At 42.6% G+C, this 22,353-nt stretch overlaps 2 protein-coding genes across 2 annotated transcripts in view; both read right to left on the bottom strand.

Annotated features, from left to right (window-relative positions):
• Positions 1-350: 350 nt before the first annotated feature.
• LOC311146643 (transmembrane protein 200C-like) lies at positions 351-18,982 on the bottom strand. Its single transcript, XM_084183173.1, has 2 exons — positions 18,743-18,982; positions 351-2,952 (listed from the first exon to the last, which is right to left on the bottom strand). Exon 2 carries the CDS (start codon positions 2,912-2,914, stop codon positions 1,286-1,288), a length of 1,629 nt encoding a protein of 542 aa, XP_084039299.1. The 5' UTR covers positions 2,915-2,952; positions 18,743-18,982; the 3' UTR covers positions 351-1,285.
• A 394-nt stretch (positions 18,983-19,376) lies between these two features.
• Positions 19,377-22,353, bottom strand: part of l3mbtl4 (L3MBTL histone methyl-lysine binding protein 4) — a 136,341-nt gene continuing 133,364 nt past the window's right edge. The window contains exon 20 of the mRNA XM_084144360.1: positions 19,377-21,225. Coding sequence (XP_084000486.1) covers positions 21,070-21,225 — 156 coding nt within the window. The 3' untranslated portion in view covers positions 19,377-21,069. The remainder of the gene's footprint in view (positions 21,226-22,353) is intronic.

Below are 22,353 nucleotides of genomic sequence, written 5' to 3'. Positions count from 1 at the left end.
CTCCATCTCTCTCTCTCTCTCTCTCTCTCTCTCTCTCTCTCTCTCTCTCTCTCACACTCTCTATATCTCTCTCTCTCTCCCTCTCTCACACTCTATATATATCTCTCTCCCTCTCTCACACTCTCTATATCTCTCTCAGCTATACATTGCTGAACTAATATTTTGAACACACTGGCACATCAAGATCTGCTTGGCTAGGCTGAGTACTCAATTTGGAGACAGTGCTCTCACACCTTTGGGTTGATAACTTGATTGACATGTCGGAAAAACAGATGGTACAGATGAGACAGCTTCATACGTTTATTTGAAGACTGATTGAGCCATAGGACGACTATGGGATGGTTGAATTGACCATGGGCACCAGGAACAATTGGAATACAATTATTTACTTCAGGTGTGTTATTGAACAAGAACCAACCACAAAAACAATCCAGCTGCTTTTGCACAGGATAACATTGATTTGATTAGTATTTTTTCCCACAGATGGTTACTTGTGCTAAGGTACTTAGGCTACTTGTACAGAGATACAAGTGTTCAGCTGTGAATTGTGCTAGTTAGTGTGTTGTTTTTAATTTCGCTCAGGCAAAAGCGACGGCAAAGGTATACAGTAGATTCCTTAAAAAGCAAGTTCTAAACAATAACACACAAGCCTTATTCAGAGAATTTAAAAGACACACAGGCAAATATGCCAACATTGTTTCCCCCACAAGCAAACAGAGATGGTCAATGATGTATTGCTATTAAAGTTTGAATTCAAACCTTCCTCTGGCAACTGATACAAACTGCAAGAACATTAAAGTACAAAATACATGCTGTTGAGACACCAACTCTCAAACAATATACTACTACAGTATCTGTTGTGACAGTAGGTGGAACAGCAACACTATATTTCTACAAATTAGAGAAACTATTACATCAAGTGGATGGTACAGTAACTAACTGTACAATCAACATTTTAAAACGGGCCCTTTTTTGGTTAATGTTATCTTTTTGCTTTGAAACTCTTTCAGTTGGGTGCGATGCTTCCAACCTACACAAACAAACGCTTGACAAAATACTATACACACAGTCTTCCGTTTTCATAGCCCACCATGTTCGGTTTTTGGTCACATATCGATAATTGCATTTGCAACGAACCACAAGATACTCTAGATCTCAGATCCTATGTAGTATTGTCATTGTCATAATTCCATGAAACTGCTGTCAAGTGTCTTCAACCAACTGCCAGTTATCCCGTGTTCATTTTGTTCAAATAAACGCAATCCACCAATCAGTAATTGTCCAATCATATCTCTGTGCTCTCCACTTCCTCATCGTCCAAAACGGAGTCTGACTGAGAGATCATGAGAAGTTTCTCTTTGTTGGAGTATCTCCTTGAGCACCTGTCCTGTGGTACCCCGGGACTGCTCTCCTCCTGTTCATTTGCTACTCCTCCTTCCCTCTGACTCTTAGCCTGACCCTCCTCTGAGGTCACTCGGCTGAAGGCGGTCACCTCACATGACTCCCTTGACTCAAAGGACTCCCCCCCCAGGTCGCCCAGTTTGATGTACCCACCGCCTCCCGGTACCTCTAAACGAGGACAGCTGAGTCGCCGGGACCGTTCCACCTTCCATTCGGTGGGGGTGGATGGAGTGATGCCCAGGTCGATGGACCTGGAGTAGTCCGTCAGGGCGCTGAGGGACAAGTGAGAACCCATCACCCTGGGGCCAGTGGGGGACGAGGGGAGCAGCTGGACCTGGGAGCCCTGAAGTGCCCCCTGGAGGCTAGTACTGCTCTTGTACACCTCTACTGAGTCCTGAGGCAGGAGCATAGCCGTCTGCAAAGTCTCCACCTTGGCCTGGGTGGTGGTTTCTGGAACTCCGTACCCAACCTGGGCTTTGTCTTCCTCGCCAGAGTCGCACAGGGCAGCCCTGCTCCTCCCCGCCTCTGCTTTGGCTGAAGGCCTGCGCTGATGCTGGTTGGCCCGATGGTTGGGTTTGGTCATGGGGAGAGTGAAGGCGTTGACCGAGGAGGCCACTATTGTCCGGGTCTCCCACCGTTTGGGGATGGGAATCGGGCTGCTCTGCTGGCCGGCCCCGCTGTGTCTGGAAATAGTGTAGACTGTATCGGTGAACGTCTGCCTCTCTAGAGATGAGACCCTCGACCTTGTCAGGGAGTGGCATCTGGAGGGGCCCAGGCTGCCCTCGTCCGGTGAACCCCCCGAAGGCCAAGTGCCTTTGGCTAGTAGAGCGGCGGTATATGCAGCGCTAGGTTTTCCCTCCAACCCTTTGGACTGCATGTAGTTCACAAAGCCATTGAGCGGCATGTTCTCCTTAGTCCGCAAGCTGTGGATGTCGATGACAGTGGAGTAGATGTCCCTCAGGTTGATGATTTTGGTCTTCTTATCGCGGTTCTCGTGCAGCACCGCATTGGCGCAGATAAACAGGAAGATGCCAATGCCCATGATGAGGGGCCCGATCACCTTCAGCTTGTCCGAGTACAGGTACTTATCCAAGAACTCGGCCAGGAAGCCCATAGAAGGCTCCTCTGAACCTGTGCCGTTGGAACGATTGTTACTGACCAAATCCCCATCCAGGTGAAATCCGTCCTTCGCGTTGTTCATCCAGTTGCCCGTCAGCCCTGACTCCTCCTTTTTGTCGTAAATTATCTGGATTTGGGCTGGCTCCGGGTACAGTGGGCTCTCCCTGGGCCAGTAACCCAGTATGGCTATGGCAATGCCCACCAGTAGGATTAGTATCCCAATGGCCGCCACCACCCCCGAGATGGAGCAGAGATTCAGCTTGCCCTTGACCACCACCACCTCATTCTTCCGCTTCTTCTTGGCTTTCCTCTTGCGCTTGTTCTCTGCACGGCTCTTGGAGCGCAGCGAGTCCTGCCTCCTGTTGATCCGCAGCAGGCCTCCGGTGGCGATCATGGTCGGGACTCGGTGGACGGACGGTTCACTCACTCATCCTGAGGCCAGAAAGAGAGGGGGAAAGAGAGAGGAGGGAGAGAGAGAGGGGGGGAGGGAGAGAGAGAGGAGGGGGAAGAGAGTGAGAGATAGGCAGGGAGAGAAGGTCAGAGAAAGAGGAGGGAGAGACAGAGAAAGAAAAAAGGGAGAGGAAGAGACAGGGTTAGATAATAGACCTAGATGTGCAATACTGATGATGATACTCAAGCGGTCCATTTTAGTTATTGCACTGCTGAATTTGATATGGTCATAAGCTTGCGATACATTTAGTAACATTTAGAGAAGAGACACTTGAACAAACGCCAACACAAACTACTACGTTCCTATTCAGTGCAATAGAGCGACACCTCTGCTATGCTCTGACTAATTTAGATCATCCCACTGAAATATGCATGCTAAATTAAGCTCTTTCAGGATGAAGGAGGAGCAAAACAATGAGAACCAATGCAAAGTGAAGCTTGTTTTCCGGAGGCACTTGCTCACTGGGTGACAGCTCGAGACATGTGGGAGTGACGAGATTTCCGCCACAGCACAGGGAGCAGAGTAACACACATGCATGTGCACACACACGCACGCTCTGGGGTGAATGCACCAAAATGACAGAGCGGCATAGCAGATACGGGATAAGCAGACATTCTGTGGCTTCACAATACAGTGTTTCAAGAACAACAGGGAAATATAGAGCAACACATACATCTTCCCAGTTTGCTCGCCGGCTATAAAGCCTAGTGGAGTGTGAAGAAAGAAAACAACTGGTCGTCCAACGCTGCCACGCCACTTCAATTTCTACACGCCAGGTAGCACCTTTACCAAATACTGCGGTTGACAGCTGCATAGAGTAATGCATCATGAAACCCTACTACAGTGTGCACATTGTGAAAAAGCACCCTATAGAAAACACTGAATACAGGAAGAAGACTGTCCCTTAAAAGTCTACACTGTGTGTAGTGTGCTTACTGGCTCTTGCTATGCACAGCACATCAGGAAAGGATTTGAGACTAAACCTTGGGGGATCCCTGCAGTTGAGTGATAAATCATTGGGCCGGAAAAGCTCTAAAACTCTGAATTAGGTACACCGTCACTATCAATAGCGAAACCAACAGCAATGCCAATACCTATACAATGAGTGGAGCAAGATACCACTGAGCTATCCCCTTGAGCTAAAGGCAGATAACGAAACTAAAAGGAGATGTTTAAAAGCAGTGAATGTCAATGTGCCCGAAAATGTGGTCTAAAAGTGTGTTGTTGTGAGCAGTCAGTGTTACCAGATAGGGTGGTTTTCTGGCCCAGTTGAGCTTCTTTTGATGTTATTGTGCGAGTAGTGATGGTGCACATACAGCGAGCTAATACACCACCTTGAAGCAGCCAAGCAGAGCCGAAGAAATTGAATCTCCCCATACAGGTCTCCTCACCTCAACCAGAGAGGAGTAACACTCATACAAGGCCCATGCTGTCTCAGCAGACCTAGCCCACCTGGACATGTGACACTGTTATGCTTTGATACAAAGATCTTCACCATCTGTGGAGAGTTGTCATGGACATTATCTCCTTTCTCTGACTACTCTGAAGAGCCAGTAAAAAATATGATTATCCATAACATTGGCACATAGACAACCTCAGGAGGGCATATTCAAATAGATAACCAAATACCTAAATCTTGTCCACAGGAATTCTAATCATACAATGGTTAATTTAGATGCATGGAGATTGGTGCACACTGCAGTTCCCAGCTGGAGCGAGTGACTCTCTGGTGGCGTGAAACAGCCAGTAGCCACAGGATGAATAATGCTAATGAGAGAAGGAGTCGATAACAGTGTGATCCAGAGGGACTCACACCTCGCTCTGCCTGAAGGTGTTTCATTAGCTTACAGACACAGCTGATTATTGATGGCTACCAATCAACACATGGGAATAATGGCTTCAGTCTAACTAATGGTCATTAGTCCCAATAGTCCCCCTAAAACAAACCACGATGTGAGGGTAAATACCAAGTCTAATAAATAAATCACAAATAAATCAATTATTCAATTGTGCATTACAGCCCTGTGTGCAACACAAAAGATGTTGATTGCACATACTCTATTACAAATTAACTATCTTACGAAATTAGTGAGAGAAAGAACACACCACATCCCTGACATATGGCTATTTTGAAAGTGTACTTTAATCAAAAAGACTCACACATTTATCACCAAAAAAATAATAATCTCACACTCAAGAGAAATTAAATGAGAGGAAACAGCTCTTTAGCGCGCTAATAAAAAAAACATGCTCCTGGATGAAAAATAAGCCTCTTTTAATTCTCCCCTTGCTAGCAAACAGATGGAGCAGAAAGAAGCACCTGGTGTCGGAGCTAATTCAAAGGGACAAGTCAAATGGCTGCTGGGCCCACAGGAGCGCTTAGGGCTCTACCCCTGCACCCGGCATCCCAGACCCAGCTGAGGCTTATCAACACAGTGAGTAGCGACTACCAAAATGGAGGAGAGAAGATGCTAGCTAGTAGCTAACGCTTTCAGGGAGGCTCGGGGACTGTTTGTGTTTGTGTTGGCCTTTTTGTATTACCCTTGGTCACAGGAGGTCAGTCCAATTAAAATGGCTAGCTGTGTGTAGGCTAGCTCATTTAGCATTGTTCAGCTAGCTCATTTAGCTTAATGTGATCGCTTCAATGATAGCATTGAAAAAAACCTCTACAGTTTTTTTCTCTCACTTCACTACCAGCCATTTTTTGTCAGCTCACAAATGATGAGGACAAGGAACTCTCCTGTGAATTTGATCAGATTGGTGCTATTATCATGGTGCTATTATCAGTGAATTACTGTATATTATTTAAAGACGTCCTCCAGCGATTTTTTTACTTTTACTGTTGAAAAGCGTTATCCCAAGTATAAATACAGTAAAGAACAAACACTAAAGGCCCAAAAATATATGTTTGAGCAAAATACTGTTTTTTAGACACAACTGCAAACTTCAAGAAGTCCAGCATTCAAGGAGTCGATCTGATGGGGATTCGTGATGTCATCTGCCTCCCCCCTTGCTTGAGGAACAATAGAGAACAAAAGAGGAAAGGCCCACCCCCACACTTGTGCCATGTCATGAGGATACTTGGACCACTTATTGAGATGTGCCTTTTGTTAAGTAAATGAGCTGATAAATGAGCTGAAAAGGAGTCTGGAGTAGCCATAAAATTAAATATCTCCCAATTGTAAATCAGCAGGGAGCGAGAGAACACACAGTGCTGACATTTGGTGGGAAATAGCATCCTAGTTATATATTGAAACTATCTAGAAACTAAAAGGGTTCTTCGGCTGTACCAATAGGAGAACCCTTTGAAGAACACTTGTTGGTTCCAGGTAGAACACTTTTGGTTTCAAGTAGAACTGTTTTGGGTTCCATGTAGACCCCTTTCTACAGAGGGTTCTACATGGAACCCAAAAGGTTTCTACCTGGAACCAAAAAGGGTTCTACCTGGAACTAAAAAGGGTTGTCCTTTGGGGACAGCTGAAGAACCCTTTTGGAACCCTTTTTTTCTGAGAGTGCAAGCATACATCTCCCCCATAGAGAAAATATAAGCTTGAAGGCACGCTTTGTAGGGGATAAGTGTGTAAGCAACTATTGCCTGGCACCTATGGGTGTGGCTAAAGCAGTGTGTTCAAGTTGGGGACTGTGTCAATCTGTGGACTGAGGTGCTGTAACCCCTCATCACTTTTCTCTCTATCTCATCACCAGTTTTTTTCTTCTGTTCTCCATCTTTTACAATGGATTTGTCTCTGTCTGACTCATTGGCTATTGATGGATTGCCGTGCTATATGAATTATAGTACAGTTTTATTCCTGACAATATATTTATTCCCTGGTATCCAACTGAATTGCTGTCCTCCTTTTGTTGGAGGATGGTGAGATGGTGTAAAGAACATGGGTTCTCTGTCAGGGAGGAGAAGAATGTTCTGAGACCAGTGCCAGTAGCGGTTTGTTTTTACAGGCCACCGCAAGCATTTTTAACTGTCACTGACAGCGGCCAAACATTGCAGCGAACTTCAACAAATGATGAGTGGGGAGATAAGTATTAAGTAGCAATCAATTAAATACTTGTTAATTTGAGTTATAGGGGCCAAGTTTGAGCAAAATAAGAGCTAGAATGTTAACTGATTGGTCTGGGATTGAATGAAACCGGCATTGAGGAAAATAACACTGTTCTTGGATGTTGAAAACCCCTATTTTAAGCAAGACATAGGTGCATGGTGCTTTTCCATGGTGTGTGCTTTCTGCAGTGTGGGTTTGATTTAATTTCATTCATATAAAGAAATACTAAAACTGGTTGAATAACAAGATGCATGATGTAAGTTAAATCTACAACCATGTAAGAAAATATTAAAGCAACCCATGATTCCTGATTAAATTAATTATAAATTACAAGAGATGTACCAAATAGATAAATAATAGGACATGCACTGAAGAATGTCTTGAGGAACTGAAGCATGACAGGGTTGTATTGTCAACCTTCTGTGAAGTCAATAAGGCATTTATGGATCGATTAATGAACCTTTGAACTGCAAGCTGACCTGTAACCTCAGCGTCGCAGTGGGAGAATGAGATACATTTAAACTGTCATATAGGAATGACATGTGGGATCAAATAGAGTTTGTAAAACTAATCTCAAACAAGCAGACTGTGCATTTTCCCTTCAAAGCTATGCATCATAAGGATGCAGGATTGGATTGAAGGCTGCTGGGATTGAAACGTTGACGTGCTGATGTTTTCGCCCGCTATTCTATTGATCTCCTTAACTACTGTGTCAAATTATGTCTGAGATCATTAAACACATGAACGAATACGTGGCCATGCACACACTCGCACGTACTGTACACACACAACCACAAAAGCACTCATGCACACACACACGAATGAGGGATTTATTCTGTGCTTAATGAGAAGTAAAATAAGATAATCAAAAACAAACAATTGACTTCTGCCTTAAGGCGGCTATGGATTCCAAGCATGTCAGTGCTGTAAAGGCACACAGAGGCTATAGTAATCTTTGATTACATCTATCCATCATAAACTTTGAACAAATCTATAAAACCTGCATCTTACACTGTTGATCTCTCCTCCATTCTCCCAGAGCTGGTATATAAACAAGGGTGAATAGTAAACACATGATGTACATTATGATCTCAGAAATGGTACCTGAAGTGTTGAAATTAATGATCAGTGGCGCATGTACTTCCTTATGACTGTGGTAAATTCCAATGAGGCACTATTCTCTACCTGTCCCTCCAGCGCACCTTAGGAGCCTTCATCATGTTGGTTATATACAGTATATTGGTTATTTACGTTATTTTATTAATACCTACTACTCCCACACCTCCAAACTCTCCTCTTCATAGATAGATATACCCGCCACCAACACTCATCTTATCGTCCATCTCTCCATAAATAGCAACATAACTTGAAACATACCTCAACAGACCTCAGCTTTTCTACTGCACTGTATCTGTCTTTTCACCATGTCTCACCCATAGAGTTGGATACACTATACTGTGTTTATCTCTAAGGTCTCATCCCCCTCTGACAAACACAGAGACTTGACTACTGTACCTGTATCCTATAAACATCCACATTCATCAACATTTGGTTCTGTGCAGTAAGTTCACCAGGTCCACAGCTCTGTCCATCCTCACAGTGGTATAGAGCCTCTAAACACTCTCCATTGCTATTACTGGACTCTAATGCTTGTGTGAAAAACAGGGTTTGAACCCAGGTGTCTTGCTTGCCAGAAAAGCACATTAGTCTGCTAAGCCTAAGCCTTGTCTCTCCACAGGGAGATCCTATCCGACCCAGAGAAACTTGTCTAAGGCAAGCTTACTCAGGTCACCAAACGACCTCTGTTACACATGCATGAGGTCATGGTGCTAAACATGCAACGGGGTTCTACAGGAGTCCTATGGCCAGGTTAGTTTACCCCTGAGAGGGGACATGTTGTGCTGCGGAGGTTTTGTCTCAAACTGTGTTGGGGAATAGCAGGAATCTTGTTTCTGAGGAGTCTGTGTCTGTTTATCTGAGGGATTTTCATCATGTGTTTGCTTATGTTCCTAAGGCAACGGCCAAACACAATTGTCTACTTCATCAGAATTCTATTTACTATATGATTAGGATAATATTTTATAACCACGCATTTACATTGCAACAAGTTATGTAGCAGGTTTTAGGATTATAGGATTTCAATGTCAGCTGATTTCCTAAAACAATCTGAATCCTCTTGTTTATGTTCAAGAGACAATTTCCAGACACAATTGAAGCACTTAAAAAAAAACCTGAGTATATCTTCACATTTTAATAATTGATTACATAATTAGCCTAATAATGACATGGGTTTAGTGCGCTCACTTGGTAACTGATCACCATTAATATTCAGTCATCCAGTCCTTGGACAGGCAACTGAGTATTCATAAGTGCAGTTGGTGAATATTTAGTAGGCTATTCATGGTTATGATAACATTACATTCTAGGCTCTATTGATAGGCCTATATAAATTGTCAGATATGGCTATATTGATATGGTGCATTAGGCCCACTACATAATCTACATAGGTAGATAAAACATAAAACAGATTGAATGTCTTCAATTGAAAATACTGTTTTTTCCCCATTACATTTAATTGAGCAGGAGCATTTAAATAATGCTCAAAATGCTTCCTGCGGTCGTGACAGGAGTAATCTATAACGCATATTGAACAAGCACAGTAAAAATGCATGAAATTCAGATGAGCCGTTTATTCTAGCACTAGTAGGCTACTTCAATATCATATCCAAACGCCTATATAATGGTAAGCTTACCATAGAAGACAGGCAAAACAACCACATATTAAAACCCCTAAAATAAAGTTTCGATTCCCGGGCGCGGATATCTCATGTCGTAAAAGGAAACTTAGTTTATTCCATGTAATTCCATTCTGGCAAAGGATTTGGCGATCTTCTTCAGCAAGGGGAACCAGTCACAGTCACTCGACGCTGTAGTTTTCATCGAGGCTCAAGCCTTTCCAAGTCAACCTGCGTCTGGGAGAAAAAGCCTATCCTTTTTATTCGGCGCCTCGCGCTCCTCTCCAGGGAGTGTCTTGCCAGCGAGCAGCGCGCCGAGTTTGTAATGGAGAGTTTTGTGCTGGCAGGCAGTGGGTGATCCCGGGCTATTGTTGATGTTTCTCTAATTATTGGGTGTTGTTGCTATGATACCACCACAGCAGCCATCGACTGAAATTGCTGCAGGATTTGAATAATTGCCTTCTTAACTATCCTCTCCGTAACGAACACTCCCCATCCATGGCTGGATGTGCAGGCGTGCTGAGATCGAAGAGCAGCGGTGTGCTGCTGCTAACGTCCAGAGCGCGTATGGTGAGACCTCTCCAACGTTTTCAGCTAGAAGTAGGACGGGTGGACTAGCGTAGTGTCTGTAACTAACCTGCGCAAGGCACCTGGCGCACTCAGAAACATCAATCCAGAGCTTTCTATCTGCATCTCCACCACATGGAACCGCATCACCTAGGTTCCAAAATTGCGGGGGGGTTGGGGAATCTAGTTATATACGGGAAGAATGGCTAGTGGCTTACCAATAACAGAGGCCAAATCGAAATGTGCATTGCACAATTTTATTTTCATTCTCAAACTGATTCTGGGGATGATGAGTACGCATTTTGATTATTGACATATTTAGCCAACTGAACAAGTATAGCCAACCGAACAATTGTGCCCGAGATGTTAGGCGTATCAGTAACAAGAATTTCCCAGCACCACGCTTACATACAGCTGCTAGCTACTGCTGTGCCAGTGCCACATGCACTATGATTTTGCTGGATTCATTATGTAATTATGTTATGTGGCATTTATTCAGTAGCCTTTATATTTCTAAAGAAATAAATATGGGGGTAAGATTTTCTTTGTGGGAAAACAGGTAGCCTATTAGTATTGGTGAATATAACCAGAACGCAAAGAGAAATGCAGTAGCCATACTCTATTCTATTATACTCAGTTCCGTGAAAGGTATGTCACCTGCATCTTACATAAAATAATTTAAGCACTACAATACTGGTCCACATGAAGTTAGAATCCATTGGTGTTCTTCAGTACAGGTCTGAGCCATAGTATGTAGAGGCTTTTGATCTAATCCAGTGCTGACCCATCTGAATCAGCTAAACATGTGCTTGCTAATTAGTTGAATTAATCATTAGTTAGTTAGTTAATTAGTCAATGCTGAGCCAGAACAAATGCCTGCACCCAGTGTTTCTCAAGGACTAGGATTGAAAAGCACTCCATCAGAGCAATATATAGGCAACCTATCTATGTAAATGGTCATGAGTGCAGCTAACTTCAAAGCAATTTATCAGGTAAAATCCAATTCCTCAGAAGTTTATATCAATAACGGTGTATGGTCAAATGGGGCAGCTATCTACTATAAATGCATTATTGAATGCTTTAAAATATCCATACTTAAAACCAAATTGGGTAGGATGGAAATGTGTATCCCTGTGTTGACATCTTATTAACATATGCTTTAATTTGCAGTGGGTCTTTCAAATAGATAAACTATACGTTAAAAAGCCATATTGATACTCATACCACTGCACTTTCCATCCACCATATGATAAAGCATACAGCATCTACAGTGAAACCCTTTGAAATTCAATGCCACATAGCACCAAGCCAGCAATTTACTCAGATAAGCTTGGATTCAAAGACGAAGCAGCTTGCTGCTAACAAGGTCCAGGTTGTTGAACCAGCCACTGGTGCTGTGGAAGCCCCCTATGTGCCTAGAAAGAGCCTTAATAAAGGCGAAACCTCCTCCGCCTTTGATGTGAGCAGCTTCTGCTGCAGCTTATAGCCTCTGTCTGTCGGAACATACAGTACCATGAATCCCATTCATTATCATGCTCGCAGCTGCCCTCAATACCTCCAAGAACATACACGTACACACGGCATTGAGCACGCACGCAAGCACACAGACACATATCTTAGGGGGTTCCTCGCTCTCCCCGAGGAGTCATGTCTGCCTTTCTTTCCACTAAAGCACCTGGGAGCCTGGATGCGGTCCAAGCTAAAACGTGCTTGGTCTGATGTCTTGTACTACTGTTTCACTGCTGTACCCAAATCCTTGTCTCTTTCCTCCACTTCCACACAACCATGGGAGAGAAGTGAGAATTAAAATGCCCTGTGACCAGAATATTCCCATAGCACTCATAGAAAGACCTAGAGCAGCAAACTCTCTGCTATTGACCAGGGCTGAAGCATTAGGGGGGTTTGGTTGCCCATAGGTAGGTTACTCATGTTTTGCAACCTACAGGATTTTGGCAGTGCACTTGTCATATTCGGATGCCATTAATGTGTTGTTGATGTAAGTGTGAATGTGTGTGTGTAAGAGAATGAGAAAATTAGAGGGGGAGAGAGAGAGAGAGGGAGGAAGAAACTATAACTATAAAACCTTTACCTGTACATTTTCTACCAGTGTTAAGAATATACAGCTCTGGAAAAAAGTAAGAGACCACTGCAAAATGATCAGTTTCTCTGGTTTTACTATTTATAGATATGTGTTTGGGTAAAAATAATTTTGCATTGCTCTTACTTTTTTTCTCTAATTTTGTTTTATTCTGTAAACTACTGACAACATTTCTCCCAATTTCCAAATAAAAATATTGTCATTTAGACCATTTATTTGCAGAAAATGACAACTGGTCAAAATAACAAAAAAGATGCAGTGTTGTCAGACCTCGAATAATGCAAAGAAAATAAGTTTATGTTCATTTTTAAACAACACAATACTAATGTTTTAACTTAGGAAGAGTTCAAAAATCAATATTTGGTGGAATAACCCTGATTTTCAATCACAGCTTTCATGCGTCTTGGCATGCTCTCCACCAGTCTTTCACATTGATGTTGGGTGACTTTATGCCGCTCCTGGCGCAAAAATTCAAGCAGCTCGGCTTTGTTTGATGGCTTGTGACCATCCATATTCCTCTTGATCATATTCCAGAAGTTTTCAATGGGGTTCAGGTCTGGAGATTGGGCTGGCCATGACAGGGTCTTGATCTGGTGGTCCTCCATCCACACCTTGATTGACCTGGCTGTGTGGCATGGCACATTATCCTGCTGGAGAAACCAATCCTCAGAGTAGGGGAACAATGTCAGAGCAAAAGGAAGCAAGTTTTCTTCCAGGACAACCTTATACGTGGCTTGATTCATGAGTCCTTCACACAGACAAATCTGCCCGATTCCAGCCTTGCTGAAGCACCCTCAGATCATCACCGATCCTCCACCAAATGTCACATTGGGTGCGAGACACTGTGGTTTGTAGGCCTCTCCAGGTCTCCGTGGGGAGAACAAGTATAAATACACTGCCGATTTTGCAGGTTTTCCTACTTACAAAGCATGTAGAGGTCTGTAATTTTTATCATAGGTACACTTCAACTGTGAGAGACGGAATCTAAAACAAAAATCCAGAAAACCACATTGTATGATTTTTAAGTAATTAATTTGCATTTTATTGCATGACATAAGTATTTGATCACCTACCAACCAGTAAGAATTCCGGCTCTCACAGACCTGTTCGTTTTTCTTTAAGAAGCCCTCCTGTTCTCCACTCATTACCTGTATTAACTGCACCTGTTTGAACTCGTTACCTGTATAAAAGACACCTGTCCACACACTCAATCAAACAGACTCCAACCTCTCCACAATGGCCAAGACCAGAGAGCTGTGTAAGGACATCAGGGATAAAATTGTAGACCTGCACAAGGCTGGGATGGGCTACAGGACAATAGGCAAGCAGCTTGGTGAGAAGGCAACAACTGTTGGCGCAATTAATGGAAGAAGTTCAAGATGACGGTCAATCACCCTCGGTCTGTGGCTCCATGCAAGATCTCACCTGGTGGGGCATCAATGATCATGAGGAAGGTGAGGGATCAGCCCAGAACTACACGGCAGGACCTGGTCAATGACCTGAAGAGAGCTGGGACCACAGTCTCAAAGAAAACCATTAGTAACACACTACGCCGTCATGGATTAAAATCCTGCAGTGCACGCAAGGTCCCCCTGCTCAAGCCAGCGCATGTCCAGGCCCGTCTGAAGTTTGCCAATGACCATCTGGATGATCCAGAGGAGGAATGGGAGAAGGTAATGTGGTCTGATGAGACAAAAATAGAGCTAAACTCCACTCGCCGTGTTTGGAGGAAGAAGAAGGATGAGTACAACCCCAAGAACACCATCCCAACCGTGAAGCATGGAGGTGGAAACATCATTCTTTGGGGATGCTTTTCTGCAAAGGGGACAGGACGACTGCACCGTATTGAGGGGAGGATGGATGGGGCCATGTATCGTGAGATCTTGGCCAACAACCTCCTTCCCTCAGTAAGAGCATTGAAGATGGGTCGTGGCTGGGTCTTCCAGCATGACAACGACCCGAAACACACAGCCAGGGCAACTAAGGAGTGGCTCCGTAAGAAGCATCTCAAGGTCCTGGAGTGGCCTAGCCAGTCTCCAGACCTGAACCCAATAGAGAATCTTTGGAGGGAGCTGAAAGTCCGTATTGCCCAGCGACAGCCCCAAAACCTGAAGGATCTGGAGAAGGTCTGTATGGAGGAGTGGGCCAAAATCCCTGCTGCAGTGTGTGCAAACCTGGTCAAGACCTACAGGAAACGTATGATCTCTGTAATTGCAAACAAAGGTTTCTGTACCAAACATTAAGTTCTGCTTTCCTGATGTATCAAATACTTATGTCATGCAATAAAAGGCAAATTAATTACTTAAAAATCATACAATGTGATTTTCTGGATTTTTGTTTTAGATTCCGTCTCTCACAGTTGAAGTGTACCTATGATAAAAATTACAGACCTCTACATGCTTTGTAAGTAGGAAAACCTGCAAAATCAGCAGTGTATCAAATACTTGTTCTCCCCACTGTATATACAGTACCAGTCAAAAGTTTGGACACACCTACTCATTCAAGGGTTTTTCTTTATTTTTTACTATTTTCTATATTGTAGAATAATAGTGAAGATATCCAAACTATGAAATAACACACATGGAATCATGTAGTAACCCAAAAAGTGTTAAACAAATCAAAATATATTTTATATTTGAGATTCTTCAAATAGCCACCCTTTACCTTGATGATAGCTTTGCACACTCTTGGCATTCTCTCAACCAACTTCATGAGGTAGTCACCTTGAATGCATTTCAATTAACAGGTGTGCCTTCTTAAAAGTTAATTTGTGCGTTTGAGCCAATCAGTTCGGTTGTGACAAGGTAGGGGGGGTATTCAGAAGATAGACCTATTTGGTAAACGACCAAGTCCATATTATGGCAAGAACAGCTCAAATAAGCAAAGAGAAACAACAGTCCATCATTACTTTAAGACATGAAGGTCAGTCAATCCAGAAAATTTCAAGAATTGTAAAAGTTTCTTCAAGTGCTGTCGCAAAAACCATCAAGCGCTATGATGAAACTGGCTCTCATGAGGACCGCCACAGGAATGGAAGACCCAGAGTTACCTCTGCTGCAGAGGATAAGTTCATTAGAGTTACCAGTCTCAGAAATTGCCACCCAAATAAATGCTTCACAGAGTTCAAGTAACAGACACATCTCAACATCAACTGTTCAGAGGAGACTATGTGAATCAGGCCTTCATGGTCAAATTGCTGAAAAGAAACCACTACTAAAGGACACCAATAGGAAGAAGAGACTTGCTTGGGCCAAGAAACATGAGCAATGGACATTAGACCAGTGGAAATGTGTCCTTTGGTCTGGAGTCCAAATTGGAGATTTATTATTCCAACCGCCGTGTCTTTGTGAGACGCGGTGTGGGTGAACATATGATCTCCTCATGTGTATTTCCCACCGTAAAGCATGGAAGAGGAGGTGTTATGGTGTGGGGGTGCTTTACTGGTGACACGGTCTGTGATTTATTTAGAATTCAAGGCACACTTAACCAGCATAGCTACCACAGCATTCTGCAGCGATACGCCATCCCCTCTGGTTTGGGCTTAGTGGGACAATCATTTGTTTTTCAACAAGACAATGACCCAACAGACCATGCTGTATAAGGGCTATTTGACCAAGAAGGAGAGTGATGGAGTGCTGCATCAGATGACCTGGCCTCCACAATCCCCCGAACTCAACCCAATTGAGATGGTTTGTGGCGCTTGATGGTTTTTGCGACTGGACTTGAAGAAACGTTCAAAGTTCTTGAAATGTTCCGTATTGACTGACCATCATGTCTTAAAGTAATGATGGATTGTCGTTTCCCTTTGCTTATTTGAGCTGTTCTTGCCAGAATATGGACTTGGTGATAATGGCGCCGAAGGAGATGGCTGCTGTTTTACGGGCTCCTAACTAATTGTGCTATTTTGTGTGTTTTTTCGTGTTATTTGTAACTTATTTTGTACATAATGTTTCTGCCACCGTCTCTTATGACCGAAAAGAGCTTCTGGATATCAGGACAGCGATTACTCACCTCGTACTGGACATATAATCTTTCTTTAACGAGTCGGACACGAAGGTTTTTCTTCAGACACCCGACAAGGCCCAAATCCCCGTCATTCACATGAGAAAGAGACGGATATATCGGGACGTAGGTCGGGGTGCCTTGTAAGGATCTGATGGCGAGTACGTAATCTGCCTCTGCCATCAGTCCTATTAGCCAACGTACAATCATTGGATAACAAAATAGACGATCTAAGATCACGGATATCCTACCAACGGGACATTAAAAACTGTAATATCTTATGTTTCACCGAGTCGTGGCTGAACGACGACATGGATAACATGCAGCTGGCGGGATATACGCTGCATCGGCAAGATTGAACAGCTGCCTCCGGTAAGACAAGGGGTGGCGGTCTGTGTAAACAACAGCTGGTGCACACAATCTAATATTAAGGAAGTCTCTAGGGTTCGCTCGCCTGAGGTAGAGTATCTTATGATAAGCTGTAGACCACACTATTTACCAAGAGAGTTTTCATTTATATTTTTCGTAGCTGTCTATTTACCACCCCAAACCGATTCTGACACTAAGACGCCCTCAATGAGCTGTATAAGGCCATAAGCAAACAGGAAAACCTAGTGGCCGGGGATGCAGGGAAACTTAAATCAATTTTACCTAATTTCTACCAACATGTTAAATGTGCAACCAGAGGAAAAAAAACTCTAGACCACCTTTACTCCACACACAGAGACACGTACAAAGCTCTCCCTCGCCCTCCATTTGGCAAATCTGACCATAATTGTATCCTCCTGATTCCTGCGTACAAGCAAAAACTAAAGCAGGAAGCACCAGTCTCGGTCAATAAAGAAGTAAGTCAGATGACGCAGATGCTAAGCTACAGGACTGTTTTGCTAGCACAGACTGGAATATTTCCGGGATTCTTCCAATGGCATTGAGGAGTACACCACATCAGTCACTGGCTTCATCAATAAGTGCATCGATGACGTCGTCCCCATAGTGACCGTACAGTGGGGGAAAAAAGTATTTAGTCAGCCACCAATTGTGCAAGTTCTCCCACTTAAAAAGATGAGAGAGGCCTGTAATTTTCATCATAGGTACACGTCAACTATGACGGACAAAATGAGAATTTTTTTCTCCAGAAAATCACATTGTAGGATTTTAAATGAATTTATTTGCAAATTATGGTGGAAAATAAGTATTTGGTCACCTACAAACAAGCAAGATTTCTGGCTCTCACAGACCTGTAACTTCTTCTTTAAGAGGCTCCTCTGTCCTCCACTCGTTACCTGTATTAATGGCACCTGTTTGAACTTGTTATCAGTATAAAAGACACCTGTCCACAACCTCAAACAGTCACACTCCAAACTCCACTATAGCCAAGACCAAAGAGCTGTCAAAGGACACCAGAAACAAACTTGTAGACCTGCACCAGGCTGGGAAGACTGAATCTGCAATAGGTAAGCAGCTTGGTTTGAAGAAATCAACTGTGGGAGCAATTATTAGGAAATGGAAGACATACAAGACCACTGATAATCTCCCTCGATCTGGGGCTCCACGCAAGATCTCACCCCGTGGGGTCAAAATGATCACAAGAACGGTGAGCAAAAATCCCAGAATGACAATGATCCCAAACACACCGCCCGGGCAACGAAGGAGTGGCTTCGTAAGAAGCATTTCAAGGTCCTGGAGTGGCCTAGCCAGTCTCCAGATCTCAACCCCATAGAAAATATTTGGAGGGAGTTGAAAGTCCGTGTTGCCCAGCGACAGCCCCAAAACATCACTGCTCTAGAGGAGATCTGCATGGAGGAATGGGCCAAAATACCAGCAACAGTGTGTGAAAACCTTGTGAAGACTTACAGAAAACGTTTGACCTGTGTCATTGCCAACAAAGGGTATATAACAAAGTATTGAGAAACTTTTGTTATTGACCAAATACTTATTTTCCACCATAATTTGAAAATAAATTCATTAAAAATCCTACAATGTGATTTTCTGGATTTTTTTCTTCTCAATTTGTCTGTCATAGTTGACGTGTACCTATGATGAAAATTACAGGCCTCTCTCATCTTTCTAAGTGGGAGAACTTGCACAATTGGTGGCTGACTAAATACTTTTTTCCCCCACTGTACTTGACATCGGCAAATACTGGGGAGGTTTTCAGGATAAAAAGAAACAGGATGGAGCTAAGCACAGGCAAAATCCTAGAGGAAAACTTGCTTCAGTCTGCTTTACATCAGAGACTGGAAGAGGAATTCACCTTTCAGCAGGACAATAACCTACAACACAAGGAAAAATCAACACTGGAGTTGCTTACCAAGAAGAATGTTTCTGAGTTGCCAAGTTACAGTTTTGACTTAAATCTGCATGAAAATCTATAGCAAGACTTGAAAGTTGCTGTCTAGCCATGATTCCTAACATCTTGACAGAGCTTGAATAATTTTTTAAAGAATAATGAGCAAATATTGTAGTATCTCGGTCTCGCATCATCAATACTGCTGCTTCCATGTATAGTACAGGACTGAGATGTATTTCTGTGATCCTGGTTTTGAGTAGAGTAGAGTATGCAGGGTCAATGTCGTGTTGATCTTCCGTCCCTTTCAGGGTGGTGTTTGATTTTCACAGCAGTGTGTCCCAGAAATTGTCAGTCTGGTTGTGCAGCAGTGGATGACTGGTTTGCTGTCAGAACTGAACATGTCACACCACAGGACTGCCAGTATCTAAATCAACCATCCGAAACACGCTGCTGTGCAAATCAAATAGAAAGCGCTATCCGGAAGACCACTATCTGCAGTTGAATAAATCCCAGCCACAGTCCATTAATTTCAAGGAGGACCTTTGAAGTTGGAATTCGGTTTGGGCTTGCAGCCTTCGCACTGCAGTAGTAAAAAAAAACATTAAATAATGCAAAATTAGCATGAGGAGAACTAAAATGGAGTGTGGGGACGGTAAGGACTTTGCACTGTTTATTTGGATTGTGAAGTCATGTGATCGGAATCCATTAAGTGGTACAAAGTGTAAATTCAGTGTAAGAAACAGGGTTTACAAATATGTACAACACATCTTTATGGTTAAATTAGTTGTCATTTTCATAGATAAGTGGTCGATATATGGAGGTAGCTATCCGCCAAAATAGATTGTGAGTCTCCTAAATACATGCGGTATATGTTAAGGGCAGATATCTAACTCCATATTGGAGGTTGTACCAAGATGTAGCAGTATTTTCCATGCACTAAACAGCAGTCTTGAACGTTACAGCATTGACAAAGACAAGCAGCATCAGAATAAAATATACGTTTACGGATGCTTGACATTTTGGGATAGAGAGAAAGTCCCTATAGAAAAAAAGCAGAAAGTACAGTAAACAGTTTCTTCATATTCCTGAAGTTTCAATGGAGTTCTGTTGAAAGTTAGTAGCAACATTTATATGAAGACTAGGGAACAAATGATATAGCACAGTTGTTTCAACATATAGCTTAAGTTCCAAGTTATAGCAAAATATAAGATTAAACTCTTAATTGTGCAGAAGATCAAGTATGCTGTTCTTTGATAATAAGAAAATAACTTCAACCTATCAGGACTGTGAGAAAAGGAGAGCAAACATTAAAATGAAGAACAAAAAATACAATATTGGTCCTGTTATGGATCAAAAGGTAAATAAAGATAAATGTACATGACTATTGTCTCGAGTTGCAGTTGCCACAAAAAGTAAGACTACCTAAAATATCTTAACTACGATAACATTACAATAACAGAAATTATACTTCTTTAGATTATCTTCAGCTCAAAACTATCCCATGGTTTTACATTTTCCAAAACTTAAGTTAAATGATTTTTCATTCTTCTAATGTGCAATATATGATCAAATAAAATTCATTCTGAATTGAAAATGTAAAACAAAAACCCCTTTTGGCATTTCAAAAACAATTTGCTCATATATAATATATTAATTTCCTTCAACTATGCAAACACCTAGATATTTTTCACAATAAATATAGGTGAGTTGATATAGGTAGTGATATAACATTCATACAAAATATAATCAAATCAAATCAAAATGGCAGAGACGTTGGGAATATGTATCCCTGTTTGAGTCAGTAGACAGAGATCGTAAGCTGGTAGTACCAGAGGTCAACTCCCGTACTGTGATGTAGACTGTTTGTATTCGGAATACACATAGCACCGTGATGACCCAGAAAAAGCACAGGTTTGTCATGATGTAGTACACAGCTTTGTACTGTTGGTGGTGATTGTCACTTATTTGATCCTGAAGGAGAAAAGTAGAGCATAGAGAAGCTACAGCGTAAAAGACATAGAAAAATGTGCTGTGTAGCTGTAAATACAGGTTTTGTTGAGTTGACCTTCATGACACCTACATTTGAGTATTAAAGGCAGAATTAGAGGCTGTGTCCAAGGAAGGAGACACTCACACACACACACACACACACAAACCTGAAAGTCCATCGGTCTGGACAGATCATGTAGCGGCTTTAGTTTAAGTTATAGTCCTTTAACTAAAGTGCCTGTAGGCCAAGGTGAAGGAGCAGGTGTAAGGAGGTTGGGGTCTTGGAATGAATCGATACATTAAATCTATGTGTTTGACAGATACATAGGGTGGGCCTGGTGGGTGTGGCTTCCAATGCATCACGTGTTGGCGTTGCCAGCTGCCGATTGGTTGTCCTCAGCATGCTTGAACATCAGGATGGAGTTGTAGATCTTGAGAGCAGGACCGAGTTTCACGCTCATGATCTTGACGATGTCGCGCTGGGTCAGCAGCAAGAAGGCTTTCCCGTCAATTTGCTGTTGGACGACAACCAATCAGATTACAGCATGGGTCAACAACTGATGTGCAGTCAATTGAACCCAGTGAGACAGAGAAAAAAAATGGGCTACAGATAACCATATCTTATCTACCACTATACAGAGTATGAGCCGTTTGATCATTTATGAAATGGTAATCATGTATTTATCAGTTGGATCAGATGGCGATGTCTTGTTCAACGACTAAACGTGCAATTCACATTTTGTGTACAGTTGAAGTCGGAAGTTTACATACACCTTGGCCAAATACATTTCAACTCAGATTTTCACAATTCCTGACATTTACAGTGCTATGAATAAGTATTTGCCCCCTTTCTAATTTTCTCTACTTTTGCATATTTGTGATACTGAATGTTATCAGATCTTCAACCAAAACCTAATATTAGATAAAGGGAACATAAGTGAACAAATAACACAACAATTACATATTTATTTCATAAACAAAGTTATGCAACACCCAATTCCCCTGTGTGAAAAAGTAATTGCCCCCTTACATTCAATAACTGGTTGTGCCACCTTTAGCTGCAATGACTCCAACCAAATGCTTCCTGTAGTTGTTGATCAGTCTCTCACGTCGCTGTGGAGGAATTTTGGCCCACTCTTCCATGCAGAACTGCTTTAACTCAGTGACGTGTGGGTTTTCAAGCATGAACTGCTCGTTTCAAATCCTGCCACAACATCTCAATTGGGATTAGGTCTGGACTTTGACTAGGCCATTCAAAAACTTCCAATTTGTTGCTTTTTAGCAATTTTCATGTAGACTTGATTGTGTGTTTTGGGTCATTGTCTTGCTGCATGACCCAGCTGCGCTTCAACTTCAGCTCACAGACGGATGGTCTGACATTCTCCTGTAGAATTCTCTGATACAGAGCAGAATTCATGGTTCCTTCTATTAAGGCAAGTCGTCCAGGTCCTGAGGCAGCAAAGCATCCCCAAACCATCACACCACCACCACCATGCTTGACCTTTGGTATGATGTTCTTACTGTGATCATCCAGGTGCTTTTTGGCAAACTTGAGTCAACTTTTTGGATGAGTGTTTGGTTTTCGCCAGGCATAATGGGACCCATCTCGTCCAAAACGTTGACTCAAGTTTGCCAAAAAGCAC

This window comes from Coregonus lavaretus (assembly GCF_964263955.1).
Source record: "Coregonus lavaretus genome assembly, chromosome: 2".
Lineage (NCBI taxonomy): Eukaryota > Metazoa > Chordata > Actinopteri > Salmoniformes > Salmonidae > Coregonus > Coregonus lavaretus.
This window is presented reverse-complemented; position numbering and strand designations above follow the sequence as displayed.